Source organism: Cnephaeus nilssonii (genome assembly GCF_951640355.1).
Source record: "Cnephaeus nilssonii genome assembly, chromosome: 2".
Classification (NCBI taxonomy): domain Eukaryota; kingdom Metazoa; phylum Chordata; class Mammalia; order Chiroptera; family Vespertilionidae; genus Cnephaeus; species Cnephaeus nilssonii.
In genome coordinates, this window is record NC_137073.1 from 12,882,284 (window position 1) to 12,904,215 (window position 21,932).

The 21,932-nt window shown below is 46.1% G+C and overlaps 1 protein-coding gene across 4 annotated transcripts in view; it reads left to right on the plus strand.

Moving 5' to 3' along the window:
* Positions 1-21,932, plus strand: part of RAB11FIP3 (RAB11 family interacting protein 3) — a 101,162-nt gene that overhangs the window by 42,353 nt on the left and 36,877 nt on the right. For all 4 annotated transcript variants that reach the window (XR_013814529.1, XM_079790723.1, XM_079790724.1 and 1 more), the window contains exon 2: positions 10,773-10,866. Coding sequence is in view for 3 of the 4 variants with exons in the window: in XM_079790723.1 (XP_079646849.1) it covers positions 10,773-10,866 (94 nt within the window). In the remaining variant the exon portion in view is untranslated. The remainder of the gene's footprint in view (positions 1-10,772; positions 10,867-21,932) is intronic.

The window sequence follows — 21,932 nt, forward strand, 5'->3', positions numbered from 1 at the left end:
TCAGAAGTGTCCTTCTATTGGTGACTTTGTAAGTGTCCTCGTCTCTGACTTGGATCTTGACTTGGAAACTTTCCTCATGGATTCTAAATGACATAAACACCTTGAATCTTTTAAGTCAAGGTCATGTAGATATTAACTTTGTTGTAACTGCTACAGCTGTTAACACTTGTTTCTGATTTCAGTATTCATTTCTGTAATAATTTCTGAAAAACCTTAAACGGATGGAACTTGGAATAAATAATTGTTTTAAGTAAGCTAAAAAAACAAACCAGCCAAAGAGCAGAAAGAAGGGCTTCCCTGGGCAGAGTGAGGTGGGTGACAGGGGCAGGAGCTGTGTCTGGTTCCACATCTTACGGTGACTTTTTGAACTATGTACCTGCATTTGATAACTTTTTAGTTAGTTTGTTTTTTTCCTCTTCTTTACTTACTCTCTCAGGGGTCTAGGTTGGGGCAGGAGTTGAGGGGTGTCAACTTAAGGAATGAAGTCTCCACTTATCTATTGTGTGCAGAGAGGTGATCTGGACAGGTTAGAGGGCATGCTGCCCTCACGCAGCCTGGAGTGGAGTTCGGTAAGCTGCATCATCCTTTATCCAGTTGGCTAGCATTCCAGAGAAAAGCCATGGAGGGGATATTTTTATAGGCTTTTGGAGGGGGCCGCAGGCCAAGAATGTCCCTTTCTAAGAGCTGCTCCCCTTCTCCTCTGGCACCCCAGCTCTCCCCAACACCAGACCTGAAATGTAGGAACAAGGAGGAGTGGTTTCTGCTTCCTGAGGTGCCACTGTTTCCTCCGATTAATGTGGTTACATGAATGTTGAATGTACGTGTTCTTTGGTAACTTCTGTAAATTGTATTTAAAATAACACGGAGATAGCTCTCTGAATATACTAAAAACCACTGAATTGTACTCTTTAAATCAAGCATATCAAACTCACAGCTTGCCAGCTGCAAGTTTGACATGCTTGCTTTAAATGGATGAATTATGTGGTAAATGAATTATATGTCCATAACGATGTTAACAGAACTAACATGGAGAGTCAGAACTGGGAAAACCACCTTCTGGTCTCTCTGCAGCCCACCCCACTCCTCCACCGACATCTTCAGAGTGGGTGTTGGACTTGTTGGAGAGCAGCAGTCTGCCAGAATCCCAGTGGTGACAGATGTAGGGAGAAAGCAGCTTCTGGTGTTAGAGGCAACCCACGTCCCTGTCTGAGGAACATCAAGAAGAGTTAGCCAAGCACTGCTATACCTGGATGCTGAGCAGGCTCCTTCCAGTGATGGAAGGTACAGCTGGTAACATTGCAATACATATTTCTGAAAGACAAAAATGTATTTCTGAATGGTATACATGCCACTTGGGGGACATATGTGATGACCTTTTCCTTATAAGACCGGCCTGATACTTTTATTCTAGAATTTTATAAGCTCTACCTCCTAAATAAGGGTGGTTAATCAGTTTATCACAGGTGATGTAGGAAGTTGTTCTTATACTTCAAGCAGAAAAACTGAGTTCCAACTGAGCACATGCAATGTTGGAAAACTCTTAATGTTATTGTTTTATTTTCAAATATAAGTTTAGAAGTACACACACCTTGCCTTTTAAATTGCCCAAAAAGTAAACATTAGATATACTTATATGACTTCATTTTCCCCAGCAGGACCCAGTAATTCCAGAGGGCTTAAGGTGTTTAGGGAGAAAACGAGCCTTCATTTTGTGTCCACACAGCTGCCAAATTTTAAAAAAGTTAATGCTTTGCCCTAGATGGTTTGGCTTGGTGGTTAGAATATAGGCCTGTGGATTGAAGGATTGCAGGTTTGATTCTAGTCAAGGGTACATACCTTGGTTGCAGGTTTAATCCCTGGCCTGATTGGGGCATGTGCGGTAGGCAACCAATTGATGTCTCTCTCACAGTGATGTTTCTCTCTCTCTGTCTCTCCCCGTACCTCTTGCTAAGGGGCCCCAGGCCTGGCACTAGTGCCAGCTGGCCTTGGTTTGCATCTTGGCCTCTCCTGGGCACCTCCAAGCCCAGCACAAGTAGCAGCCATCTACAGATCACTCTGTAGCTCCTGCCGGGCATCCTCAGGCAGAGCACAGGGGTGGCTGACCTTTATACTGCCAGGGAGGCTCCAGAGCCAGTACACCTAGTGGAGAGCTTCAGACCATGCCAGATTACAATCCTACCACCTCCATGAGTGACACACTCAAGGGGTGGACTTGGCAGGCACCAAAGTCCATTGAAGCAAGTCCTGTCCTGGAGATTCAGCTCCTGCACAGCAGCTCCTCTGCTATTGTCTTAGCTGATCCTCACAGCCAGTCAGCCTGGGGATCAATCCCTCTCAGTAACATCAGCAGCAATCAAGGCTCAACTACAACAGGGCAGTTCACACAGCCCACGCAGGTGCACTTGGAGCACCCATCTCGGGTGTAGGGCACCGCTGGGCCCTACAGGTCACCTACTGTAACACAAGGCCACTCTACCAAGTCTGGGAGACATAGCAGTTATGCCTAGTACATAGAAACAAACGTAGGGAAGCAGCCAAAATGTGGAGACAAAGAAACAGGTCACAAACGGGACACATGCTTTCATTTCTCTTGGGTGAAGACCTAGGAGTGAAATGATTGGATCTTATGGTAGATATGTGGTTAACCCTTTAAGGAATTTCTATATAGTTTTCCAGAGTGGTTCTGTAATTTTACATTCACAACATCAGTGTATGAGAATTCCTGTTCCTCCACATGCTTCCAAACACTTGGTATACACAGTATGGCCCATCTTTTTAATTTTAGCTATCCAAGTAGATGTATATGTACCTTATTGTCATTTTAATTTGCATTTCCCTAATGGCTAATATTGACTTGAAATTTTAAAAATCTAATGAAACTTGTTTTGTGGTCCAGAATATATATGTCTTGGTAAAAGTTCTACAAGCACTTCCTTGAAAGGAATATGTATTCTACTTTCTTTGGCTGGAGTGTTCTATATGTTAGAAAGGTTGAAGTGCTTAATAGTATCACCATGGCTTTTGATAAGATGAGCTTTTTTGAAAATGTTATAATTCAAGTCACAACAAGATGCAGAAATGGGGGTAGTTTTCCCCTGTAAAGTGCTGTGCTTTCAGTGTGAATTTTGTAAGCTGTACTTCTGTAGTTGGAATTAACTGTAGTTGGAGAGCTTGTTCTGCTTTCTTCTCTTGCAGATTATGTCTCCACATCTGAAGCAGAAACAATACAATTTGTTAGTAAACTTCTCATATTAAAATAATCCTGTAGGAGCCAGCTCCTTCCCCTTGTAGCTGGCTGCAGAATGGGTTCTTCTCCCATGGCCTTCCTGCAACTTGCTGAGTCCATTTGAGGGAGGAGTGCTGGCTCACTTTGACTGCTCTGGTGTACATCTCCTGGCTTGGTATTGTGGTTTTGCTCATTTTCCAAGAAAGGTCAGGTTATTATATTTCAATCGTATTGTGTGTTTTTCTGAAAGCCTGTGAATGGAGAACTTTGGACTTAGATCATTAGAACCACCTCCAAATCATTGTTGATTTCTTCTCCAAAGAAAACATAGTTAAAGTGGACTTTTAAAAAAATGTATACTTTGATTCATCTTTGCTCATTCTAACATGGTAACATATAAAAGGACCAACTCTCAGTTAATTATCTCTACATATAAAAGCCAAGTGACCGGAACACCGGAACAACTGGAACAACCAGAACAACCGGTTTCTTTGACGCGCATTGTGGCCCCAATCGGCCCCCCCCCCCCCCCCCGATCAGGGCGGGGCCGGTGGCCAACCTCCCACATCCCCTACCCCCAGTGGGCCCGGCCCCTAGTGGCCCCAATTGGGGTGGGCAGGCCGGGTCCCACCTGTGCACGACTTTGTGCACCAGGCCTCTAGTTTGTTTATAAAGCATTGGGTTAATGTTTCAGGATGAATGACTTGGTACTTTGTGTTCAACTAGTAGCTTCACTATTGAAATTCTTAGGAATCTTAAGGACAGATTGGCCAGTGTGGATTCCAGGTTAAATACCCAGCAAGATTCTCACTAGACATCATGTGCTTTAGGAATGAAGGCTTTTGTGAGATAAGGAGGGAGTCATTCAGCTATTTCAGGAAATCAGCTGATGAGGAAACTTCTAAGCCCAGTGTCTCAAACACCCAGGGCCCTGAGATGGAGGGATGGGGGCTGCCATCTCTTCCTGTTGTGGAGGGAGAAAAGGGAGATGTGGTTTCTGGCTCAAGGATTCGGGATTATATACTTACCTGGCAGGGGAGATGCCATGATCACGAAGGTGGTTTTCCCAGGGCAAGGCTTATCCATTGCATTCCGGATGTGCTGACCCCGACAGGGGGAAAAGAATCCTAGATTGTTAGAGTCAGTCAGTTTGAGCTGGTCCAGTTCCAGTCTGACTTTATGTCGCACATCGTCAACAAATGATGTTGAAAGGGCTGTATGTTGCAGCATCTGCCAGCCGCCCAGTGCCGAGGACGCCCTGAGAGATATTTGTGGGTGGTGTGGATTATGGGTTTGGTCTCAGCCAGGGCTCATGCCCATCATAGCCTTAGCTTTGAATCTCTACCTTTGAAACACCCTGCCTACACCCTAGTCCTAAGTATTCACATGCTGAAACCCTCCTTACCTTTCTTGTTTCCTGTATTGTCCTTCCCTCCTTTTGTGGTCAAAGGTCACCTCTCCCTTGCTAATCAACTCATCCTTTTTTTCCTCTCCCTCCCCACGCTCTTTTTCCTTTCTTGCTCTTTTTCTCTCTTATTTTCTTTCTTTCTTTCTCTTTAAAGTTTTCATTATGGAGCCCTGGCCAGTGTTTCTCAGTGGTTATAGTGAGTGTTGTCCCATTCACTGAAGGGTCATGAGTTTGATTCCTAGTCAACCACATACATGGGTTGCAGATTTGATCCCCGGCCCAGGAGTGGGGCGTGTGCGGGAGGCAGCCAATTGATGTGTCTCTCACATTGATGTTTCTCTTTCTCTCTAACCCCCTCCCTCCTTCCCTTCCACCTTCTCTAAAATCAATGGAAAAAAATATCCTCAGGTGAGGATTAATAAAACAAAAAATGTTTTCATTATGGAAAAGTTCAATTCTATACAAAAGTAGAGAGAATAGTGTAATACTTCCCCAGTATGCCATGCCCAGCCTCAGTAGCTGTCAGTCATGGCCATTTGGTTATGTATATGTAGCCATATGTACCTGAGCCCCAGGTTTGTTGGTTTTTTTAGAGAGAGACACAGAGAGAAACATGGATTCGAGAGAGAAACATCAGTTGTTTGCCTCCCGCACATGCCCCAACTAGGGCTAGGGATCAAGCCTGTAACTGAGGTATGTGCCCTTGACTGGAATGGAACCCAAGACCCGTCAGTCCGCAGGCTGACACTCTAACCACAGAGCAAAACAGGCTAGGACAGCCCCAGGTTGGTTGGTTTGTATTTATTTATTTACTAGAGGCCAGGTGCACAAATTCGTGCACCAGTGGGGTCCCTTGGCCTGGCCTGCGGGATCAGGCTGAAACTGGCTTTCCGACATCCCCCGAGGGGTCCCAGATTGAGTGAGGGCACAGGCCAGGCCGAGGGACCTCACCGGTGCATGATCGGGGCCAATCAGGGATGCGGGAGGTTAGCCAGCCATGGAGGGACCTCAAAAGGGCTCCAGGGCTTGTCTGGCCTGTCTCGCTCAGTCCTGATCAGCTGGACCTCAGCAGCAAGCTAACCTACCAGTTGGAGCATCTGCCCCCTGGTTGTTAGTGAATGTCATCGCGAGCAGTTGAGTGGCCTTAGCATATCATTAGCATATTACGCATTGATTGGTTGAACGGGCAACCGGACACTTAGCATACTAGACTTTTATTATATAGGATTGTTAATCCTCTCATGAGGATATTTTTTCCATTGATTTTTAGAGAGTGGAAGGGAGGGGAAGAGACAGAGAGTGAAACACCAATGTGAGAGAGACATTGGTTGCCTTCCGCACACACCCCGTCCAGCACCAGGGATGAAGCCTGCAACCAAGGTACGTGCCCTTGACCGGAATTGAACCTGGGACCCTTTAGTCCGTGGGTTGATGCTCTATCCACTGAACCAAACCAGCCAGGGCAGCCCCCAGGTTTTTAAAGTATCCCTAAATATTTTAGTAAATATATAAAAAACACTGTGCATAAATTAACAACAGTTCCTTAATATCAAATATTCAGTCAATATTCATTATCCAGCATCAGTATTCAAATTTCTAATTAACCTATAAATGTGATTTTAAAAATATCTATAATAATAAAAGTGTACCATGCTAATTAGACTGGATGGCCTTCCGGATGACCTTCCGGATGAAGCCGGGGCTGCGAGGGAAGCCCGGGTCCCGGGTGCTAGAGGGAAGCTGGTGCCAGCAGCCTGGGGAAGGAAGGCCTACTCTTGCATGAATTTCGTGCATCGGGCCTCTAGTATATATATATATATATATGTATATGTATATGTATATGTATATGTATATGTATATGTATATGTATATGTATATGTATATATATATTAGAATATAGTTTTATTGGTTTTAGAGAGCAAGGGAGAGGAAGAGAAAGATAGAAGCATCAGTGATGAGAGAGAATAATCTGCACTCCTGCACGTTCCCTACTGGGGATTGAGCCCACAACCCAGGCATGTGCCCTGACTGGGAATTGAACTATGACCTCCTGGTTCATAGGTTGATGCCCAACCACTGCTCCATACCAGCCAGGCTCCTAAGTCTCTTAAAAGGTTTACTTTCTCCATATTTTTTTTTCTTCTCCTTGAAAATAACAGGTCACTTATCTGTCTCTTTTAATATATTTTTATTGATTTCAGAGAGGAAGTGAGAGGGAGAAATAGAAACATCAATGATGAGAGCGATTCATGCTCCCTACTGGGGATTGAGCCCGCAACCCAGGCATGTGCCCTGACCCGAATCAAACCATAAATTCCTGGTTCATAGGTTGATGCTCAGCCACTGAGCCACACCGACCAGGCCACTTATCTGTCTCTTTTAAGGTCCACATGGGTTGGGTTTTGCTGATTACATCCCTGTGATATTATTGAAACACATTGCTTTGATCATTGTATTTCCTATAAATTGGTAGTTGGATTCAGATTTGATTTAGGTGGTGTCACATAGTTCCATCAGGAGGCACTTGGTGTCTTATTGTCTGTCTTTTTGTGCCCTTCGGAAGCACTGAGGGTCATTGATTATGTCCATTTCTTCATCAAGCTCTGCAGGATGGTGACATTCGAATCTCATCATTCATTCTTTGGATTATTGGATGGAATGGTTCTTTTTTTAAAAAGAATAATTTATTGATCTTTAAAGAGAGAGGAAGGGAGAAGAGAGAATCATTGATGTGAGAGCACAACATTGATAGACTGTCTCCTGCACGCACCCTACCAGAGATCGAGCCCACAACTCAGGCATGTGCCCTGACTGGGAATCAACCAGCAACCTTTCGGTGCAAGGGAGGATGCCCAACCAACCTAGCCACTCAGGCCAGGGCTGGAATGATTCTCGAAGTGACACTTCCCCTCATGACTACCATGGATTACCCTGAGTTAACAGTTTGTATAGGAAAGGCAGGCTAACTGCTTGGTTCTTTCTTTTTCTTAGTTTTCACAATGATAAATTGATTCACTAGTGTCCTCCACTAATGACTAGTTGGTTTTTTTTAACCATAATTATGCTTTAATTGACTAAAATGTGATATATTTCAGTCTGCTGTATTTATCATTCCCATCAATGCTCATATTGTTTCATTTTTTTACTGTAAAATCCTGTTTAGGTTGGGTTCTGAGTTCTTTAATGTGACTTAATAAAGTCTTTGCTTTCAGTTATGACAAGATATTCCAGGCTTAACTTGCACATCTCCTGGCATTTCTCCAAGGGTCCTGATTCCTTTTAATGGAAATTGAATTTAAATATCACAACCTAGGTGCTACAGGTGCTCACTGTTAATTGAACACAATTAGAAGGGTTTTTGTTGTTGTTGTTATTTTTAAACATCATGTGTGATAGATACCTCATGGTGATGTGGAGGATCCCAGTCCTCAACAACACTTGGAATAATGGAATTAGAATATTCATGTGTTGCTGTGGAAAAGTTCAGTGATAATCTAATTTTTTTTAAAATAATTTTATTTTTACATAGCTATTCAAAGGTGTTTATTTTCCTTCAAAGTCCAAAAAAATTACCAGATTAAGTGTTATTTGGGGTTGGGAGTTGATTTTCTTAGGTACCCCATGTAGTCTTTCAATATGTAGTTAATTTTTTTAGGGAAGTTTTCTTAAATATAGTTTTTTTAAATATATTTTTTAAATTTCACTGAGGGAGAGGGTGAGATAGAAACATCAATGATGAGAGAGAATCACTGATCAGCTGCTTCCTGCCCTCCCCACACTGGGGTCGAGCCCACAACCTGGGCATATGCCCTGACTGGGAATCGAACCGTGTCCTCCTGGTTTTATAGGTCGAGGCTCAACCACTGAGCCAAGGCGGCCGGACTATTCATTTGTTTTTAAGAGCTTGTTTAAGTATAATCTAGATGCCATAAAATTTACCCACTGTAAGTGTGCAAATCAGTGAATTTCAGTAAATTTATAAAGTTATGCAGTCATCATCACAGCCTAGTTTTACAACATTCCCACATGCCAAAAAGAGTTCTCATGCTGTTAACAATCATCCCACTTCCACCCCACAATTTCCAGCAACCACTAATCTGCTTTGTATCTCTATAGATTTATCTTTTCTGAAAATTTTCTTTAAATGAAAGAATATAATTTGTGATCTTTTGTGTCTGGCTTTTTTACTTAGCAAAATCTTTTTGAGGTTCATTCATGTTGTAGTATGTATCAGGATTTTATTCCTTTTTATGGCTAAATAATAGTCTGTTGGATAGATCACATCTTGTTTATCAATTCCTCAGTTGATGGACATTGGGTTGCTTTTGCTATTTTGCTATAGTGAATAATGCTGCTTGCTATGAAGATTTGCATATACATCTTTTTTTTTGCTATTTTTTTCTCTTGGGTAGATACCTATAAGTGGAATTGCTGTGTTGTATACTAAGCTTATGTTTAACTTTTCAAGAAACTGCCAAATGATTTTCCAAATTAGCCAGACCATTTTACATTCTTCCTAGCAATATGAGGTTCCAATTTTTCGACAACTTCACCAACCCTTGATATTGTCAATACTTTTGATTACAGCTGTTCTAGTGAGTGATAGCTTGTGGTTTTCATGTGCATTTCCCTGAGGACTCATGATCTCGAGCATCTTTTTGTGTGCTTATAAGCCATTTGTATATCTTTGATGAAATAACTGTTTAAATTTTTTTTTTTGAGATGGAGAGAGAGAGAGAGAGAGAAAGAGAGAGAGAGAGAGAGAGAGAGAGAGAGAGAGAGAGGGAGAGAAAGAGAGAGAGAGAGAGGGGAAGGGAGAGGGGGAGAAAGAGAAACATCATTGTGAGAGAGAAACATCGATCGATTGCCTTCCATATGCACCCTGACCAGGAATCAAACCCACAATCTAGGCATATGCCCTGACTGGGAATTGAACCATGATATTTTGGTGCATGGGATGAGGCCAGGGCAACTGTTTAAAATTTTTACCTATTTTTTAAAAATTGTGTTTTTTGTCTTCTTGTTGTACTGTGAGATTTCTTTATACATTTTAGATACAAGCCCTTTATCAGATATCCTATCTAATAAAGAGGGAATATGCTAATTGACTGCCCTGCCCTCAAAGATGGTGGCGCCACAGCCACAAGATGGCGGTGCCCAGTCCCCTCAGCCCCACCGGGGCAGCAGGCGTGCAGCAAGGCCGGGCCCGCCCCCAGGTCTGGCCGCTCTGCGCACCTGCCTCCAGAGTCCCCCAGTCCCCTCAGCCCCCTAGCCGCCCACGGCTGGCCCAAGGCGCAGGCAAGCCTCGGATGGCGGCTGCCCAGCTGCCCAGGGCTGCCTGAGGCTCAGGTAACCAGGGCCAGCTGAGGCTTGCGCTGCCGGCAGTGGCAGCAGCAGGGGTGTGATGGGGGTGTCACCTTCCCCTGATCTCCGGGTCACCTCCCACCCCTGAGGGCTCCCGGACTGTGAGAGGGGGCAGGCCGGGCTGAGGGACGCCCCCCTCCAGTACATGAATTTTCATGCACCAGGCCTCTAGTATGATTTATAAATATGTTCTCCCAGTCTGTGTCTTATCTTTTAGTTTTACTAATGATGTCTTTTGAGGTGCAAAACTTCAAAATTTTGATGAAATCCATTTTATACTTGGAAATATAAATATGTCTTTTTTCCAAAGAGTTTCATTTTCTGTAACATTCATGTGTGAATTATTCAACTTACTATTTATAATTTTTAGATCTACTTGCCTACGTTGTCTTTCCTAAGAACTCTGCACAGCTGTTGGAAAGGATGGGTGGGTCTATGCTATGTGTAGTAATCTAGATAATGGCTAGAATAATACTAAAATGTTAGCACCGGATTATCTTTTCACTCAGGAAGCATGGCTCTTGACTTTTGAAGCAGGATCTTATTCCATGACTCATTGTCCCAGGTGTCATTGGCACCTTCTTAGGGTACCGCCTGTTTTCTGTCTGGAGCTGTTGGTGGCTTTTGGATCAGAGGAACCAGTGGCTCTTATTTTCAGCATGGCACCTTACAAGTAGGCTGCTTCTCTAAATATGGTGAAAAGGTCAAGTGCATGATACACCCCTTCCAATTTTGTAAAGGCTTGTATAACATATTCTTACTTGGCAATTGCAGGTGAAGGACTTAACAAAATACTTGGATCCCAGTGGGCTCGGCGTGATCAGTTTTGAAGACTTCTACCAAGGGATTACGGCGATCAGAAATGGAGGTCAGTCATCCCCCGCCCTGTGCTTCCATTGCCTCACCCCTTCCTCAACTCCACCACTGTCCTTCCCTCTTGCTCAGCCACCCCTTAATGACCCTTACTCCTCAGAGTCCTTTTGTTGAGCTTAATGTCTTCCCTTCTCTTTGAAGTCCCTAAAATGCCCCAGGTTTAAGGATGCTCTCTCTCCTTTTTTGTTATTTGCTCTTCACACACCCTGACTTCCAGAATTGACTGACTCAACTACTAATCCATAATGTTAGAAAGCTACTGCCACTTTCCCCAAAGAGTTTTTAATGGAAACTGACACATCCTATCTAATAATAGACAAATATGCAAATTGACCATACCTCCGACACACCCACAAAGCCACACCCACCATCCAATCAGAGCGAGTATGCAAATTAACCCAAACCAAGATGGCTACAGCCACAGAGAGCAAGTTTCCTAGGTAACAGAGGAAGCCAAGCTTTCCGCCTGCCCTTGCCAGGCCTAAGCCTCCACTCAAGCTACAAAGTTTCAATTATAGAAGGTAAACAAATTCAAACAAATGGCGGCAGAATGGAGCTTGAGAGAGCAGGCCAGGGTTGCCGCCAGCAACAGGGGAAGCAAAGTTTTCCGCACACCCTGGCCGGGCCCACCTGCTTAAGGCAACAAAGTTTCAATTATAACCCCAACACAAATGGCTGCCGGCCTCGGAGGGAGCCCCAGGCTTGGCTCCGCTCCAGGCTACAAAGTTTCAATTGTAGAAGGAAAATAAATTCCAGATACCAGGGCCTCCCCTTGGGTTGCCAGGGGGCGTGGCCGGCCTGCAAACCACCACAGGCCCCTCGCTCAGGCCGCCCCACACCCCAAAGGAACCCCCACCTGATCCGGGACGCCCTTCAGGGCAAACCAGCTGGCCCCCACCCCTGTACCAGGCCTCTATCCTATCTAATAAAAGAGTAATATGCAGATTGATCATCACTGCAACACACAATATAGCTGCCCCCGTGTGGTCAAAGATCCTGCCTTCATGTGGACACAAGATGGCCACCACAAGATGGCCAGCAGGAGAGAGCAGTTGGGAGGCACCCGGCCTGCAAGGGAGGGCAGTTGAGAGGGACCAAGCCTGCAAGGGAGGGCAGTTGGAGGTGATCAACCCTGCAGGAGAGGGCAGTTAGGGGTGACCAGGCCAGCAGAGGAGGGAAGTTGGGGGCAAACAGGCTGGCAGCAGAGTGGTTAGGGTGTGATCACGCTGGCAGGCAGAAGCAGTTAGGGGCAATCAGGAAGGCAGGCAGGCAAGCAGTTGGGAGCCAGCAGTCCTGGATTGTGAGAGGGATGTCCGACTGCCCGTTTAGGCCCGATCCCAGTGGGATCGGGCCTAAACGGGCAGTCGGACATCCCTCAAGGGGTCCCATATTGGAGAGGGTACAGGCTGGGCTGAGGGACAACCCCCCTCCATGCACGAATTTCGTGCACCGGGCCTCTAGTACAAAAATATTAGAAGACTTACACAGTGAACTCTCATATGTATATCTCTTATCTGTATTCTGCAGGCAACATTTTACCATATCTGCTTTATCCATCCATCTTCCTATCTATTTTCTCTGTTTTCTAATGGGTTGCATTTCAAATCAGTATACTTCCATACACTTCAGCCTAAACTTTTCAGCATGCTATCAGTCATTACCCAGAGTTCAATAGTTGTTTGCAGTCTTTTTAGAGTAAAAATTTACCTACAGTGAAACCTTAAGTGTGCCATTCTGTGAATTTTGACAAGTTCTTGTGTCTGGTAATGCAAATCTCTGCCAAGAGTTACTAACATCATCACAGGCAGTTCCCTCATGGCCTTTCAGTAATCTCCTCCCTCTTATTGGTACCTTCTTTGCTGATTTTTGTCACCATAGATTAGTTTTGCCTCTCATGGACTTCATGTAAATATGATCATCTATATCTGCTCTTTCATCTGGCTTCTCACCGTGCATGATGTTTTTGAGATTCATTGTGTTGTATCAGGAGTCTGTTTTCCTATTATGGAGTAGTGCTCCATCATATGCTTGTACCTCATGGGTGGATACTTGTTTGGGGCTAGGTTGGTTCCAGTTGGGGGTTATATATAAAGTTTCTAGTGAAATCCGTGGGCAGGTCTGTGTAGATACATGTTTTCATATGTTGGGGGCCTGTACGTGACAGTGGGGTGGCTGGTCATGTGCATGTGAGTTTAGTTTCGTGTAAAACTGCCAGATGTTCTTCTAAGTAGTTGTACCATTTTACTCTCTTACCACTTGCCCAAGCTCTTTCCTCTTCAAATGAAACTCTGAAGCTCTGAGTAGACCTTTCCTTCTCATTCCCCATATTTGGCCAGGTGGTGTCAGGAGTGCAGTATTGGGAAGTCACAGGCTATCTCCCTTCTTCTTGCACCTTGTCAGAGGAAGAGGGGCATAAAGAGACTCGGCAGAGCCCATGGTCATCATGGTGGTCCAGTCAAGGGGCGGTACCTTTGAACCTGAGGTCTTATTAGCAGTTGTTGATAGAGTCTCACCTGTCTTCTCTATTACATCCCCAAATTATTTCCCAACAGTGTCACATAGGGCCTGGGTTTCCTAAAACACCAAATCCCAGATGGCTTTGAGTAGCATTCTGTGTATGGAGCCCTGTGTGTTACTACTTCTTTCACCTAGTTAGTCCACACAAATATGAACCCCAGCACAGCCCAGAGACCCATGGTGAACAAGCAGCCAGGGACTTGTGCGTACAGAGCAGTAAATGAGGAGGGAACAACAGGGGAGGTGCTGCTGCTGTCAGTGTGGCAGGTGGGGGTGGGGGTGGGGGCTGACTTGCACAACCTTAGCACAGGGGATGATGACATCAGTGTGTTCCCTGGGACACAAATTGAAGGGCCCGGAGGAGCTCTGGGCCTTGGACATGCCCCTTGTAGTCTCTGCACCTTCCAGCCGAGGGTTGAGACTGGGCTTCCTTGGATTCAGGTGGTTGAGGAGCCCATATTCCTCTCAAGTGTCAAGGCTGGGAGCAGCAGTGGCAGCTGGGCCCATGGGTATGGGTAGTGGTCAGTGAGAGATGGAGCCTGGGCCATCTGTGTGGTCAAACTCTGAGGCTCTCTCTAGTCAAAGTTCAGGCTGGTGGCTGCTCTCTGTTCTTTAGGGCCACGGTTAGTGCGAAATGGAGCAGGCTCCGCTGCAGGAGTTCCTGGGGGGTTGTAACTTGGGAATCAGCATATACTTCCTGAAAACTTGATCCAGGCAGGCACAACTAGTCCCCTGTAATAAAATTCTCAGGCCGTTGACCTGCCCACTGAGAGCCAGGAGTTGTCTCTGCAGGAGCTGATTATCTGTCGGGCAGAACGGGTTGCTGGCTGCTGACCCGCTTGGTTGTCTCGTGGGTTGCACGTGTCTTGAAGTTCAGTGACTTCAGGCATGTGTAGATATAAATCAATCTAGTGAGAGGAAATGGTCACCTGAGAATGGCCTGTTTCCTTGAGTCCTGATCTTTCCTTAATGGTTAACCATCACCCTGATTCGCTGAGGTAGGACCTCTGCCTGCGCACCCCACCCCTCCGCCCTCTTCCTTGCCTTTGCCTGGGATATTCCCACTGAAGCTCAGGCACTCTCTGTCCTCCCCAGGGGCCGGCAGAGAGAAGCACGAGGTAGGACTTCTGTGTCTCTGCCTGAGAGGAGCTGGCCAGGGCTCTTCTGTCTACATCCAGAGGTCTCTCTAGTCTGCTCTCCCATTTTAACCTCTCCTGGCTTACATGGCCTGTTTCACCTGACCTGTCCCCATTCCCTAGGCGACTGGCTAACTGCAGCTGCACCTTCTTCTGTATTGGGGAGCACCCTCCTGCTATTCTAAGTCCCACAAAATCAGTTCACCTTGGGAAAGTCCTGCCTCTGTCCAGCCCACACACACCACTGAACCCCATTGGGATTGTTTGAGTCTCTGTTTTTACATTCTTGTTGGTAGTATTTCCACTTCGATTTAATTAAAGATAAACCCCCCAGCCAGTCCTGGAGTTATGGATATCTTCAGGAAATGGTGCGTGTTTTTCCAATGGCAAGAACATTCTGAAATAGAAGCATCCCCAGAAGGCGAGGCTTGGTCTCAACATGAAACTATATTGGGAGGTGCATTGTAGGTGGTGTCCCCCCTGACCCTGAGTTTAGCCTGTATAGAACAGACCTCTGCTCCTGAAGTGAGGTGGTGGACTCTGGAATATGGGGGACAGTCTGCTGCTTGGGGTGTGTGGTTGAGGAGGCAGAAAGGTCAGAGGCTTTGGATAGGGTTGGCCTGCTAGCAGATGGGTCAGGGTCCTTGAGTGGGTGGGCTGAAGGGAGGTTTTAGTGATGAGAGCTTGAATCAGGCTGGATGGAGGGGCAGTAGCTAAGGGAGGGCACAGCTTAACCTGTAAGGTCTGTGGGTGTGGACACTGTTGAGCTGGATTGTTCCAGACTCTGGGAAGTAGAGTCCCCTGCCCTTGAGAGCCGGCATTCTTGTGGAGGACAGCCCATACTCGTTGAGGCGGTATAGCTAGGAGAGCTAACAGGAACTCAGGAGGAGGGTGATGCCAGAGGTGGTCCGTGGAATTCTCCCTGAGGTCTGGGAAGGGGTAGCAGGGTCCAGGTGGGGGACATGAGGGGAGTGTGCCCTGCCCATTTGGGAGCTGAAGGGAGGTCACTGTGGCTGGTTTGGGTAACCAGGATCACAGGGTGGGGGCATGACTGGGCTGTGGGCACTGTGGGAGGACTTGCCCTTCTTGTCAAGAGGCCTCACAGTTCAATTCCATCCCAGGCTCCCTTCGGAAGGGCTGTTGAGAGGCCCCTTGGCTCAACACCAGCAGAGGAGGCCTGTGTCTTGGAGTGGGCATGAGTGGCTGGGCCTCAAGGGGACTGAACTGGTGTGGGCATGGGGACACCCCACCCTGTGCATCGGATATACTGCCGGTCTTGCTCAGGGCTGTGGGCTTGGCTTTACTTTTTTGGTAATTTGCAAATTTTTTTGTAATTTGACTTCATTTAATTTTTGTTAGGAAGGGAGAGTGAAAATAAAATTAGGATCAAAGCAAGTCAAAGATGATTGTGAAATGTTATTTCATAGAATTTGGAAGAGTGGAAAGCATGATTACGCGAACTGAATTTCAGCTCAAGTTCACTTTGAGTCTTCCCTCCAGTGTGCCATCATGGCTGCTCACAGCCTGTCTTGTCTGACAGACTTTTATTCTGTCTCTAGGAGCGGCATAGCAAGTGACACAATATATTGACCCAGTTTGCAGGGAAAGTGCAAGGAGATTGTTACTGTCACAACCACAGGCCTTATTTCAGGAATAGAATGAGATAGAGAGGGAATTATTACAAATAGGCCATTGCTCTGGCTCGTCTCCCCCCCACCCCACCCCCCGAAATTGACTCTGAAAGAATAAGATAAATTCACATTAAAAATTTCCACTTAATTGAAAATTGCTTTAGTTTTTGTAGAAGAAAACTGAAAGAAGAGTCCTATTTAGTTCCCATCAAGAATAGAAAAACATCAGCTTTGTTCACATTTTTCTCTTCACCATGTGGGGCAAGACTCCTAGATCATATGCCCACCACTGGAATCTGAGCACATGTCTACATGTCTGAAATGATTGGCTATGTTTTGAGAGTTTGAAATTCTATGTTTCAGTTTTTGGAAGTGCAAGCAAGACTGTTAATATTTAAGAGGGGGAAAATAGGCCCCAAACAGTGTAGCCTTTTATAAACTACTAGAGGCCCAATGCACGAAAATTCGCGCAGGAGTAGGCCTTCCTTCCCCTGGCTGCCGGCACCATCTTCCCTCTGGCATTCGGGACCCAGGCTTCCCTCCTCTGGCCACCAGCAGGCACCTGGGACCCGGGCTGTTCCCTCCGGCCCTGGCTTCATCCAGAATGACTCCCGAAAGGATGCCCAGTCTAATTAGCATATTACCCTTTTATTATTATAGATGTGTGACTACTGGGATAATGGTCCTCCTTCACTTCCTGTCACAGAAACCAAAAACTTCTGTCCACAGCAATCCTCTCCCCCTTCAAAAGGAGCACATATGGTATACTGGTAGCCCTGGTTGGTTTTGCTCAGTGGATAGAGCTTCAGCCTGTGGACTGAAGGGTCCTGGGTTTGATTCCAATCAAGGGCACATGCCCAGGTTGAGGGCTTGATCCCCCTTAGGGGACCTGCCAGAGGCAGCCAATCAATGATTCTCTCTCATCATTGATGTTTCTATCTCTCTCTCCCTCTCCCTTCCTCTCTCAAATCAATTAAACACACACACACACACACACACACACACACACACACACACACACACACACACATATAGTTTGCTGTAGTTCACATGCACCAAATACCCAAACCTCCAGTGCAGGAGACTCCAAGGCTGTCAGCCTGCTATGCTCTGAGTCTCTTTCACTCTGCCATAGTCTGAGCCCTCCCAGGGAAAACAATACAAAACAGCAGCCACATAAGGGATTTTGGTTTAAGGGCCTTACTTACTACTGCAAAGCAGTATTGAATTGGCAAAGACATCTCATAATTACTAAATGCATAAGTGCTTGAATTTTCATAATTGTTGAGGGAAAGCATCGTTGTTTAAATTGAGAGAGCTCTTTAGAAACTGGACGGAGTAGCCATGTGTCCAGCTATTGCTCTGTGGTAAGGGCCCTTCAACATTCATTCTCCCTTTCCCAATATACTGGCTGTCATAGTGACTTCACACCATTGACCCTTCAGAACCTGGCTGGGGGATGTGGAGGGCAGCGTTTTTCCCACATAGTCCAGTTGCCAAAGAAGAATGTTCTCTAGCCAAGGAAGCTGGTGATGACCATTTCAAAGTACTCTCCCAGGAGCGTCCAGGGAGGTTTGCTCTTCCATTTGACCTTCAAAGACTTCACTCTCCTTTTTAAATAAGTGACTGATGTTGTGTTAGATTATGTGAAATATATTGAATAAGTAACTGATACATTTTAAATAGGTACTATTGTGATCTTTTTTCTGCTCACACTTTGACATCCAATGTGTGGGTTTTCCTCACCAAGCAATTCTCTAATTCTCTGCAGACCCCACCTAGGTGTCCTACAATTTAATTTGTTCTGACGTCAACTGCCCAGAGTTAGCGCAGACCCCACAGGTGCCCAGGTTACCCACACTTCTGTTTGACACAGCTCCTTCCTCAGGTTTGATAATGTGCTATAATGGCTCGTAGAACCCAGGGAAACACTTTAGTTCTGTCACCAGTTTATTATAAAGGTTACAATGAACAGCCAGATGAAGAGGTATATAGGGCGGGTCTGGAGGGTCCACAATGTAGGGGCTTCTGTCCCTGTGGAGTTTGGGATGTGCTCTTCTCCCCATATGATGATGTGTTTACTAACGCAGCTCTCTGAACTCCCTCATTTTGAGAAGTCGGGGTGGAACTGAAATCCAGCCCTCTAATCACAAGGTCGGTTCCCTAACCAACCCCCATTCTCCAAGAGTCACCCTCATTAGTTTAAACCCAGGTAAGGCAGAAAGGGGCTTGTTAATGAATAACAATGGATGCTCTTTCCATCCCATCTCAAGGAAGTTCCCAGAGTTTTAGGAGCTCTGCATCAGAACTGAGGATAAAAACCAAATAAATATTTATTATGATATGACAGTATACAGTCGTGAGGCAACATCAGGAAACATAATTCCATAGCTTGCATGCTCTTTGGAAAGTGTTAGGCCTGAACAGGGTCAGGAGACTGTGGAAGCCAGTGCCTTTTCTTTGTGGGAATTGGTTGTTTGAAAAGTGATGTTTCTTTTTTTTTTTTTATCATTTTTAAAAAGTTGCTTTATTTACATTTGCATTTTATAAGCAGCTGATTAAACTAAGACCTGATGAAAGAAGTGTACAATTCTAATCATCACTTATATACTCCAATACATTTAAGTTAAAATTAATGTGTTAATGCAGAAATATTTTCCCTTTCCTAACTTATAGCAGCATATTTTCTTCCAAAGCCATCATATACTAGTATACTTTTATTGTTTATTTATTTATTTTAGAGACAGGGTCTCGCTATGTTGCCCAGGCTGGAGTGCAGTGGCTATTCACAGGCGCGATCCCACTACTGGTCAGCACGGGAGCTTTGACCTGCTCCGTTTCCGACCTGGGCCGGTCCCCCGCTCCCGGGAGGTCACCATATTGATGCCGAACTTAGTGCGGACACCCAGTGGGCATAGCGCACTACAGCCCAGAACTCCTGGGCTCAAGCGATCCTCCAGCCTCAGCCTCCCGAGTAGCTGGGACTACAGGCGCGCGCCACGGCCGGCTACCAGTATACTTTTAAATACGTTATAGAAATTAGAAGATTAAAGGGTATGCAGAAAGAAAATAATCAGAAATAAGTTAATTCAGATATATGTATTCAGAAAAAGATAATGAGATTAAAGAATATGTGGCTTAAAAATCAATACAGCGTCCTTTTCGTTCCCAATCTCCATATCGGGTAGGTTCTGGGCCCCTGGGTCCACCTCTTTCTTTGGTAACAGGATTAACATCATCTGGAAACCTGGTCAGCGGTTCTTTCTCTAAATGGGTATCATCTTCTGGTGCATCAAAACGACCTTGTGGTAAGTTTGGCTTCTTAAGGGGTTGTTTGATAGGCTCAGACTTTTCTCCTTGAGAAGAACTTGTTTTCCTCAAAGAATGACACAGAAGGGGGGATCTTGCCGTTCTCCACGCTGTAGCCGGCGCGCGACCTAGAAACCCCGCGACCGCCATGGCGCAGACTGAAAAGTGATGTTTCTATTGCTGACGTCAGAATTATAGCCTGTCCATCATGAAAAGATTGCTTTTCTTTTTAACTTTTTCTTATCGATATACACTAAGTGGCCAGATTATTATGACCACCTGACGTTTGTAGGCACATTAGCCATACACTGCATCGTATGGGATACGGAAGCCGAAGGCCTGTTCGAACACGTTTGCTGCCTGCAGTTACCAAGATAAAACGTCTCCAATTCGCACAGGAACACAAGGATTGGACAGTCGAGCATTGGAAAAAAGTCATGTGGTCCGATGAATCACGTTTCCAGTTGCATCTTGCAGATGGCAGAGTGAGAATTTGGCGGAAACAGCATGAGAGCATGCACCCCACATGCATGAGTACAACCCTTCAAGCTGGTGGGGGCAGTGTTATGGTTTGGGGCATCTTTTCCTGGCATGATTTGGGCCCTTTAATTCGTGTGGAACAACGTCTGAATAGCACAACATACCTAAGTATCATTGCTGATCAAGTTCATCCTATCATGTTGATGGCGTATCCCAATGGAGATGGCTTCTTCCAACAAGACAATGCGCCATGCCACGGTGCTTGTATTGTGCAGGAGTGGTTTCAAGAACATGAGGGAGACTTTACCTTGCTTAGGTGGCCCCCACAATCACCAGATCTCAATCCAATTGAGCATTTGTGGGACGAAGTTAAAAGCCATCAGGCACTGGTTCCACAACCATCAAATCTCACAGAACTGGACAGTGCTATTCATCAGGCATGGTGTCAGATTCCTCGCATCACCTTTCAACATCTCGTGGAGTCAATGCCAAGAAGAATCGCCGCAGTATTAAAGGCAAAAGGTGGCCCAAAGAAGTACTGATGGGGTAGTCATAATAATCTGGCCACTCAGTGTATATAAAAGCCTAACTGACCAACCAACCGGTAGCTATGATGCACACTGACCACCAGGGGGCAGACGCTCAACACAGGAGCTGCCAAGCGACAGCAACTTTGCAGAGTGCCCTCTCGCACTCCAGGACCCTTTGGGGGTTGTTGGACTGCTGGTTTCATCCCGATACCTGCAGGCCAGGCCGAGGGACCCCACCTGCCGGAGGGACCCCGCTCACTTCGCAGACATTGCCCCAGGTACGGCCAGCCAGGGACGGACTGCAGGAGGTTGGCTCCAGTGCATGTCCGGCCCGTCTTGCCCAGTCCTGCCCCGCTGGCCACCTTCTAATTAATTTCCTTTCAGTGTGCACGAATCTGTGCACTGGGCCTCTAGTTATAAAATAGAACATGTATTGTAGAAGATAAAGTTAAGCAAAAAAAGAAGAAAGTAAAAACTGCCTGTGAGTCCAGCACTGAGGACAAGGTGTTATCTATAATAATAAAAGCCTAAGCGACCATCGCAACCGAATGGACGACTGAACAGGCGTGTGGGGCGACTAGGCCGGCAGAGGGGTTAGTGTGGGGCAACCACACGACTGAGCAGCAGGCTGAGTGGGGCGACCAGGCCGGCAGGGGGGTTAGTGAGGGGCGACCAAACGACTGAGCAGCAAGCTGCGTGGGGCAACCAGGCTGGCAGGGGGATTAGTGAGGGATAACCAAACGACCAAACAGCAGGCTGTGTGGGGTGACCAGGCCGGCAGTGGGAGGGGCAGTTGGGGGTGACCAGGCCGGCAGGGGGGGTAGTAAGGGCTGACTAGGCCAGCAGGGGGGGTCAGTTAGGGGCAACCAGGCCAGGGCGGGGGGCAGTTGAGGGTGACCAGGCCGGCAGGGGGGGGGGCAGTTAGGAGCAATCAGGCAGGCAGGCAGGTGAGCAGTTAGGAGCCAGGGGTCCCGGATTGTGAAAGGGATGTCCGACTGCCCGTTACAGGCCTAAACTGGCAGTTGAACATCCCCCAAGGGGTCCCGGATTGGAGAGGGTGCAGGCTGGGCTGAGGGAACCCCCCCCCCACACACACGCATAAATTTCATGCATCGGGCCTCTAGTTTTGGTAATATTTCATTATACTCACTCCTCCCAAATATGTACAATTTTTTAAAAAATTAAATCTGGCATCTAATACTTTTTTTTTGGCATCTAATACTTTTTAAAGCTGTGAGCGGTGTCACAGAGCTAGTATCATGCTCTTTCTCTTTTACAATGTTGTCCAGCTCTTTTAAGAAGTAATTTCCATTTGGCCTCCACACCGCTGCCTAAGAACTCTGGCACAAAGTGTTGTTTTAGTCGGAGACCTGCTTTCCTATCCTAACCTTCCTTCCTCCCAGGTTTCTCATAGCCAGTCCAGGCTCCATTGGCCATTCACATCATTTCCCCCTTGAC